Source organism: Anoplopoma fimbria, chromosome 15 (genome assembly GCF_027596085.1).
Source record: "Anoplopoma fimbria isolate UVic2021 breed Golden Eagle Sablefish chromosome 15, Afim_UVic_2022, whole genome shotgun sequence".
NCBI classification, from domain to species: domain Eukaryota; kingdom Metazoa; phylum Chordata; class Actinopteri; order Perciformes; family Anoplopomatidae; genus Anoplopoma; species Anoplopoma fimbria.
This window is the reverse complement of record NC_072463.1, coordinates 6,759,906-6,769,600: the sequence shown is the minus strand read 5'-3', so window position 1 is coordinate 6,769,600 and position 9,695 is coordinate 6,759,906. Positions and strand designations below refer to the sequence as shown.

The 9,695-nt window shown below is 38.1% G+C and overlaps 2 protein-coding genes across 2 annotated transcripts in view; one reads left to right on the top strand and one right to left on the bottom strand.

The window, feature by feature from the left end:
• Positions 1 to 783: 783 nt before the first annotated feature.
• myct1b (myc target 1b) lies at positions 784 to 2,929 on the bottom strand. The gene is made up of 2 exons (XM_054614409.1): positions 2,814 to 2,929; positions 784 to 1,899 (listed from the first exon to the last, which is right to left on the bottom strand). Exons 1-2 carry the CDS (start codon positions 2,866 to 2,868, stop codon positions 1,403 to 1,405), a joined length of 552 nt encoding a protein of 183 aa, XP_054470384.1. The 5' UTR covers positions 2,869 to 2,929; the 3' UTR covers positions 784 to 1,402.
• A 4,340-nt stretch (positions 2,930 to 7,269) lies between these two features.
• syne1b (spectrin repeat containing, nuclear envelope 1b) overlaps positions 7,270 to 9,695 on the top strand; it is a 79,497-nt gene continuing 77,071 nt past the window's right edge. The window contains 1 exon segment of the mRNA XM_054614389.1: positions 7,270 to 7,336. Within this exon segment, the coding sequence (XP_054470364.1) occupies positions 7,270 to 7,336 (67 nt within the window).

Genomic DNA, 9,695 nt, shown 5'->3' with positions numbered 1-9,695 from the left:
AAATGCGTCTAGAAGCCAATCTGACCGCATGCAGCAGTCTGAATGAGCCACACTGCTGATGAGACCAATGAGCTGCAAGAGGGGTAAAAAAAAAAAAAAAAAAAAATCAATAAGGTCTTTCATCAAAGAGGTTATATGGACAGACATTATGCAGGTGAACGCACTGTACCTGACACCGCTGGAGCGACGTCCATCCAGAGGCAGTAGGCGCACAGTGCGGTCGTGTTGCCAGGTTCTGCTCCGCTGGCGCACTTTGGGGTTGTGGCTTTAAAACGGGTTGCCATGAGGCAGAAAGCACGGAAAAATAGACCCCGAACATCAAAAAAACGTTAAAACGAATCTACCAATACATATAATACACCTGTCAAGACGCACTGATACTAAATATGTAGCAGTTTAATTCAATTTGATAATATTCTGATATGGAGCCTGGTCCACACACCACTATTATCAAAACTAGATGTATTGCTGCACCTCAAAGGGGGGTTTCTTTCATAATGGCAACCTTGCTAGGCGCACCCCATCTTTGTAATGTAAGTTGAAGTGACATTCTTAACACAAGACCTTGATGTGATGAATGTGCTAGTAACTGTCTGTCCTTCCTGTAACAGTGCAAAGTTGTATTAATTAATGAACTGATAATGTTCCTCTATTTCCCAAGCAGCATATGATGACACACGATTCACTCATTATAAATAAATGAATCGATTTTGAATGTGTTATTTATATACAAAAAACACAAGCACTAGAATCAAATCAATATTAAATCTTTATTGTGATATTAGATAATATATATAAATATGTAGGACACAGTGTTTCCCTCATCTTCATATAGTCAGAGTAAACTGCATCAGACACTCCTCACTACATGAATGGTCATGAGACGTTCTGCAAAAAAACTACAGAATATTGGAACTGCAATAATTAGTCGATTCATTGATTAATCATTTAAATAATTTTTCAAGCAAACGGTTGCTTTTTACATCTTCTCCTTTTGCTGCTTGTTTCTATTTTATATCATTGTAAATTAAATACTCTTTTTGTTGTAGTTCTGGACTAAACAAGATATTTGGAGAAGTTGCTTTGGGCTCTGGATAACTGATGGGTATTATTGTTATTCTAAACCAGTCTATGGAGAACACAACTAATTGATTAATTGAGAAACTAACATGCAAAATAACTCAATTATAAAAAAAATTAATTAGTTGCACCTCCTATCTATATCTCAACACTGTGATGAGACTTTATGGTTGTGGAAGCATCTTATTCAGATAAGGACACTGTTTTAGACTGAAAAGTGTGTGAAATTGTCTGATAAATAGCAGAGCACATTCAGAAAGTCATGTGTAGTCCCAGAATGGTCTCCCTTTTTTCAGTTTCTCTTGTATTTATGCAGAGAGATTCAAGTGCAGGTCTCTTCAAAAGCATGGATGACACTGTCGTATGCAGGAGGCGGAGTCTGTGAGGGGAGGAATCCTTTAAGTCCGTTGCTGCCCAACCAGAAGGAATGTCTCTTGTTTGGCACCAGGGCTGCTGAATCCGATGAGTTTGAAGCTGCTGTGTCGTCGGGCATGATGATCAGAGTGTCCTCTCCCATCTCCAGGCCGGGCCTGCTCCTCTTGGGCACTGGCCGAAAGGTGGAGCTCTCTACGCCGGGCTTACTCCCCAGAGGGCCCACCGGCTCCAGAGAGGGCTGTCTGTAGACACTCAGAAAGGTGCTTCTGTAGAGGCCCAGCTGGTTGCTAGTGGCTGTTTGTGAAGTGCCAGATTTCTTTTTGGAGCGCCTGGTGATACGGGCGGTGGCCTGGCGCCGGGACGCCCAGGTCAGGAGAACGTAGACCAGAGCACCCAGCAGCAGGCCCACAAGCACAGACAAACAGAAGGCTAAAATCATATCGCCTGGAAAAGAAAAAAAAAATCAATGCAGAGTGTCAGAAAAGGGGAAATACTGTGATGAATGTTTGGTAGAAAGTGAGGCCGGATGCATTGTGTTGTTCTAAAAATGGGGAAGACCATTTCCCCAGATGGCCTTTTCAGTTTCATTTCAAGTTAGAAATAGAATCATATTATGCAGTTGCATCAAGTACATCTCCAATGTGCCAGATTGTTTCAGGGAATGTTGTGTATTTTTTTATTTATTGATTTGCTATTGCTGGACACTGCTATACTGGGCAGTGTTATATAAAATCTTACATCATTCCTGCGTGTGGGCTCACTGTCTAGGTATAGCATCGTTGTGTTGAAGCACAAACTGAAAAAAATAACTCCACTTTTTATCATTTGTTTATGACGTTCTTCCTGAATTTATGTCATAAATGGGTATTGACCTCTCACGAAAAGTTGTTCAAGGCATGTTTATGCACCTTTCCGCAACAAGGCAATTCTAATTGCTTGATATAAGACTCAAACAGGCATTAACATAAGACATGGAAGAAAAACTAGACATACATAACTAGGATTTTGAAATAATTAGATCCAATAGAGGACACAAAATAAGCTAAATTGAATTAAACAGAAGAAAGAAAGGGATAAAATGTTACAGTGCAAATACGGATACTTATAAAAGCCCCACATTTAACTTTTATAAAAGGCAGTATAGCAAACAAACAAACTTTTTTAACTATGTAGTGCAAACTAACTGTTTTTTGTCTTTGTGTTTCGGAGATAAAATAGATTTTTATGATAAAATATAACTTTTTGTATGAATTGAAGAACCATCACATCTGCATTTTACAATACAACATGCCACTCTTACATAGTAGCTCTGGGATATTATTTAGTTCTTCAAAAGAAACAAACACATGTACACTCACCAAGATTAAATGATTTTAGTATTTCCAAAAGGGGATGTGTTTCATTTTGTGCCATAATTCCACCATAAACTGGTGTTAAAATCCACACCGACTCCAAGAAGACAGACGAACACTGAGCTTTTTCCAAGACAAGCTTTTTGCTTTTTCCCCCTTCCACAGTGTTTGGTATGGCGGAAACTTTGCTGTCATGCTTCCTTCCCCTTCTGGCTTTAAAATTAGCAAGTGCATTGCTTATCTGTGTGGGACACAACACTGGGAAGCAGGGGTTGTTTCCTTTTGCATCATTTCCTCAAGATCAATACACTGTGTAGCCTTTGCTGTCACTTTTACAGTTCATTCCACAAAATGCCCAATAAACCTGCCATCAAACATCTTAACAGTTAGTTATTGTAATTTGCATAGCATTATGGGTAAAGTGCAGATGTTGTATGTCATTTACAGTAACTTAATGTATGTTTTTTTTTTGTTGCAGTAATTACCTGTTAACACATTGGCTTTAGTGTTAGGCTATGACTATGAATGTGGTAGAGTCTTTCTCAAATTCTGTGGTTGCAATAATTCATTACATTTTAAAGATGCTATATATGACATTGGAAGCAATTCTGTTCCCTGCTTTGTCATGCTGTGACACATCTCAGTCAAAACAGTAGGACTACCAAATCTGATTATTATATTTCAACCATTTAATGGGACATTAACCTAATTTGGATTTGAACAGAACAACAGAGGTCATGTATGTATCACTGCTGCGCACTGTGATGATTCCAGTTAATTACATCTTGCTTTGAGTCATGGTATTACAAATCAATTTTAAGACTTAAAGATATATTAACCAACATTTTTTATATAAAAATATATTATTATTATTATTAAAGAGATACAAACACCCATCTTATGTGAATGTAGGAAATGGTACAGATATTATGCAACCTTACTTCTGATGTAAAAAGTGTTGCGTTTCCAAGTGTCTTGACATTGTTCTGGATAAGCTGAACCATGGAACCTAAGTTTGCAGGCTATCAAGCTCTCAGTCTCTGTGGGGATTTCCTTCAATTGTTGCACTGTTCCCACTTCCCACGTCCTCAAAGTCTTCAGGCTGACATTCTGCAGCTCAAGAGCTGATACAATACACAGGTTTCACTTTTCCTTTTCCAGGGACATTTTTGAGAAACAGTATTAAATGAGGGCCTTTATTAGATACCTATATCCACTTTTTTTAGGATTTAACTTCCTCAAAAAAAATCCTCAAACAATTGTATTAAGGAAGAGGCTACAGAGAATGTTTCATGAGGTAAATTCTCTATAAATGTACATTAATGTCTCAAATAAGTCCAGCAGGTGGCACTGAAGTACTTATAATTTGGGAAACTGCACTCTTTGAGCTCTTCACAGTCACTATGATCTGTTGTATATAGACAGGAGGTTCACCATAAACATCATACAAGAAATACATGAATTCAGCTGCAGGCTTATAAGTCTTACATTTGAGATTTCTAACTGACAATATATGTTTTGAGGTAGCAGGTTACTGTTATATATTAATTGTAATGTGCGGAGCTTTAGGAGGACTGTGTGGAGTAACAGTAAGAAAAACACAGAATAATGAAACTAATAATGGCTGAATTCCATTTAGCTTCTTTGATTTCAGGATCCTGATATTTAGCATCACTAGAATAGAATGTGTCCTTTGGAACATTGTGTATTTTTTAAAGTTAAATTAATTACATAACCTTGACTGTGAGGAGAAAGCCACCAGCTACAAACCCAGTCAACTCCCTGCAGTCACTTGCCAACATCAGGAGTCTGGAGTGAGCTGATGCTTCTGCTGCTCACACTGAATTCATGCTTTGTCCTCAAATATGATACATTTCACGTTGCTTTATTAAATGTGTCCAGTCAGTGTTCTCTGGACCAGATGGAGGTACCTTTTTGTATCTTCTTTTTTTTTTGTTGCTGTGCACAGAGGATCCAGGGTGATTTAATAAGAACTATGCAATAAATCTCACAATTATGGAATTACTTTTTCTAAGAATCTTTATCCTTAGAAAAAAAAAGTCTGAGTGCCCCTCATGGAAACCCCCAACCTTTTAGAAACTCACTTATGTATAACTGTAGACTTGCTGGCATTTCAGAGTGATAAACATGTGAACCTTTACTAATGACTTAACAAATGGATTGTGCTCCAGATGGTCAAACTACAGTTCCTGTAGTCATTTCATTCATAAAACTGTCACTGAATGTCACTATAAGTCATGTGAAGTGTCTTAAAAAACACTGGGAGGGGGACATAGTAGGGGGACATGTATGGAATTGCTGCTGTTATTATAAGTAGTCTTATTATATGAATCATTTATGTCATATACATTGAATGTGTTGTATCTAAGAACTGTTATGCTGTCATTCTGTACACATAAAACTGTCATCCTGAATGTCACTCCCATAAGTTTCAAAGGGGTTTTTTAGTGAAGTTTTTCCTGTCTTAAACAAACACTGGGACAGATTGTAAAGCCCTCTGAGGCAAATTTGTAATTTGTGATTCTGGGCTATACAAAATAAACTGAATTGAATTGAATGTAGAATGACCTCTTTTGTTCCTAAATATTAAAGACAGAATGTGGACCACACGTTTCAGACTCCTCCTCCTTTAAATGAGTGCAGCTTGCTGCCAGCAGCCGCAGCAGCGTGCCGCTCTTCTTTTTCTTGCGGTTTCAAACTTCACTTCACGTCACAATGTTTCATGTTCACCGTTTCCATTGGTAACAACGCAACACACGCACACACACGCACAAACACAAACGCAGGCACTTCCTCTGTGAAGTTATCATGCCCGCCTGCAGTCCTGCAAGTGGTAAGATGACATATCAGATGCAACTTTGTCTCTTAAGTGTGTTTGCTGGTCGTTAGGGTAGGTTTACTGAAGAGTTGTCATTTTGAGATGGTTCTACCGTGCTAGTTCTAATGTAGTTGTAATTAGTTCTAATGTAGTTTTAACTAGTTTGTGTTATTTTAGTAACTTCCTCTCCTGTTGAACTGGCGCTAAAACACCATTAAAATACAAGTGTCCAATTGTTTTATTTCTAATGAAGTATTAAATAACTGTTTTTGATAATATGTGCAACAGAAGGCATATGTATTGAAACGGTTTGTGCCTAGGTAACTAACTTGGACACTTCTTTTAACTAATTCATATTTTCTCTTCGACTATTTAACTTCCTTTTTTTATTGTCCTTAAAGTGATAGTGGTTTTATGAATTGGCAGTTTTGCAGGCCAAGAAGAAGTACAGTTTCACTCCTTATTTCAAGTTCTAGTTAACCAGTCTAAAATACTAAGCATTTTATCTGTATGTAATATATTTCTGGTACTTGTGTCCAGTTACTTTCCTGTTAATGATAGCTTTGTGGTTATGTTTGCCTATCTTTGTTATCTTTGTGTAGATGTATGTCTATATTTATATTCATGTCTTCCTGTTAATTTCCTCCAGGCACTTATTAGATATAACTAATGACTTCAGATTAAGGCAGATACCCTGCATGTGTCAGCATGCTCAACCAGTAAAGTTGTATCTGAGTCTTACTTGTTTTAAAAGCAATTATTTTATTGACTGACACCTTTAGTTATACAGGAAAGGTGATGGTCTTAAGTAATTTGCCTATTCTCCAGCACAGGTGTCACAAATAACATTAACGAGAACTGTGTTTTAAACCATGACAGAAAGTGTGACTGTGAACGGTTTATTGGAATTCAGTCTTTATTGGTTTTATTAATTGCACCTGTGCTTCTCTTACTGTAACATGTGCAAATGTCTTCTGTGAAAAAGGCTTACTGAACGGCCTAATTTCTCATCATGTATACTTCGTCCCAGGGTGCACATTAATTATTTCTTGTTACACATTGATTGATGTAGAAGGGTCATTTTCTTTTATTTATACATGAGAAACTCACTGAAGGTAAACTCTGTCTCCAGAAATATGCAAACAGTATTGAGGGTAACAAGTTTTAGTTGCATAATTACACACTAATTTGCAACCGAGAGGTAAAAACCACATCAACAGAAATGAAAACTAGAATAAAAGCTTGAAAAAATGTAATAAAACATGCAGTTTGTAGTAGTATTTCAATATTTGATAACCTTTTGATAAGTTAATAAATCGTGAGTAAAACAGAGTAGTGAAATAACTGCATGACAAAAGGTGTGGCCTCAATTGAAACTCTCTTAACGTGCTTCTCTTTTTCAGGCAACGACTGGAAGAAGTGCTTCTATTGGATGGTAAACCTGCTGTCCCTGCATGAAACCTGAGATTCAATTGGACCTGGTCCTGCAGTGAAATTAGAAAGAGAGAGAGAGAAGGAGAGCGAGGGAGGGGCAGAGGGGATGTCCCACTCAGGTCAGTTGTGAAGAATCTTCTGCCATCAGCATCGGTGACCCACCTTGTCATACAGCTTCGGCGAGACGACATGGCCTCTCCAAGGCACTTCGGTCGGCCGTCTGTGGACATCGCTAATGTGATGCAAAAACTGCAGGGTGAGTGTCATTCTTTTTGCTCAGCCGGCGTATGGACAGAACACTCTCTCCTCCTCTGCTGCTGCACAGTCATATTGTGCTGATTCAATGCTTGGGCTGTGTGCCCATCTGAAGTTTGCCAGCTTATGCACAGCAAGATGCTCACACACACACATGCGTACACATACTCATTTATACACATAGCATTTAGGCATACAGTTAAAAAAATATATGATGTTCAAATTAAACTATTACTTTATGCCTTTCCATTAACAGTCTGACTGTTCCCTGTGTAACTTTTTTTTGTCTCTGCAATGCATTCTGCATTGCTGGATAAGACTTATAGAGTTATGAAAATTCACAAAAATAGTTTTTATTTAATACTTAAATACAAATAAAATTATACCTTACAGTCCTACATTATGTAACTGGTCTGTCCACAGGCATTGTTGCCTTTTAAAGGATAATAGAATCACACATTTGGGTAATTTGATTTTATGTGCCCATTGTATCTAATATCACTAGGTTTATTTTTTTCCTATAGCATGTAATCTTATTTGGCATTTTATTTTCATTCTTGTGACCAAACTACGTTGTTTGGCGGTCTAGATATGTTAATTGAGAATTATTCAGAGAAACATGATTTGTTTTATTCAGTGTATATTGTGAAACTCGTGATCTCAACACACTGAACAGGGCTCTCCTTGATCCGTTTATCTTTAAATCTGATTTTCCGTTGAGAATAGTAAGCTAAATTAGTTTTCACATCATGCCATTATTCAAGTAGCATCAAGTCATCTTGTCGCCAGTACAAAGAAATGTTTTTAGTAATGTTTTGTCCTTGTTTGACTACTTCTGTGAAAAATTTGATGTCTTTATCCAAGTCTTCGGTTAAAAGTTATCTCTTTAATTTTATTCTTGCTCCTTGAGGCAAGCCAGGGATGATCAGGAACATTTCATCTGGTCTGAGTCTAGACATGGGATACTCAGTCACAATAACTGTGGCTTCATGAATGCACAGACAATGCACCGAACAAGACTAAAAACCTGACACCCTCTCTGCCCTTGGTAAGAGAATAGATCGATAGCAGGAGTCTCTTTTTGTTGGTGTCCCCCTTTTGTTACAAGGGCATTAGGCCACTACCATCACTACACGTCTGGTCGATTCTGGCATCCGCTCCAGCTCAGTTTAGATGTATTTCTGATACAGTGTACCAGGCAATTTTACACGTTATAGCTTGTTACCATAGAGACTGTTATGAAACATTTGTCTGTGGTTTTGCCAACGCGGCACAGTTCCTGCTGTAGAGAGACTTGGTTTCACAGTTACTTATATTCACTTGATATCAATAGACATTATAAGCACAGTGAGGGTGAAGTGTGTCCTGACAAAGAGCACCTGCCATTTGGGTGTTTGTTTCACACATTTTGAGGCCCTCGCACTGACTCATCCAAGGGAATGAAAGCCTTTATAAGCAAATGTTTAAGTCTCTGTGGAAGATTTTTGCTGTTGTTAATGCTGTAAAAAAAGATCAGACTTCAATATAATTTTTTAAGATAATAAGAGAAACACAGTAAGATGAAATTGCTTAACTTATCTTTTAGACCTATCACACAAAATCAGGAAAATGTAATACTTTAATACTGTGTGGGGGAAATTCACCTGAGCCGTGCACAAAAGGCATTATCTGCAATGCAAAGTGCCAGCCACTGTTGCGTGTTTCATGACAGGAAGTGGGATTTGTCAGAAATGATTGTGCCAGTGGTTTGAGGTGCTCTGTAGATGGCGGGCAGCAAGCTGGTCTGGGCTTTTTCACTGTTATTCCAACGCAGCTTCCTGTCATTAAAGGCATCCTGCAGAGAGATGCACTTCTCCAGCAACGGTCCATCAACGTATAGTGGATGAATTATTGACACCAGCAAATCTGTGGTCTTGTGAATAAATGTAGCTATTATCGATTGTATTAACCTACACTGTGTATTGAAAGAGATTGGGAAGAATTCTCTTAAATGTATCAACAACCAATCAAAGAGAAAATACTTTATTCCAGTTTTTGTGGTCTTCATGCTATTGTAGTATTTGCCTGTTTGATTTCAGCGCCATAAGACCATAGAGTAGCAACACCCTGTGGCCTTAAATGCCCTCAGGGAATAACTGATGTCTGTTAGTTGCCTGGTGGAGTGTGCATGACAAGCGTGTTGCTCTCATTACGCCTGGGTTTCTTGTGGGTTTCATTCTAGTTAAGGCTGTGTGTCAAACAGGATATGAAGAAACACAGCTGGTGAAGGGTTTGTGGTGACGTCTCATAGTGCGACGAACTCCCTCCCCTTAACACATTCTAACAGATAAAAGCATATTAATGTAGATTATTTTTTATCA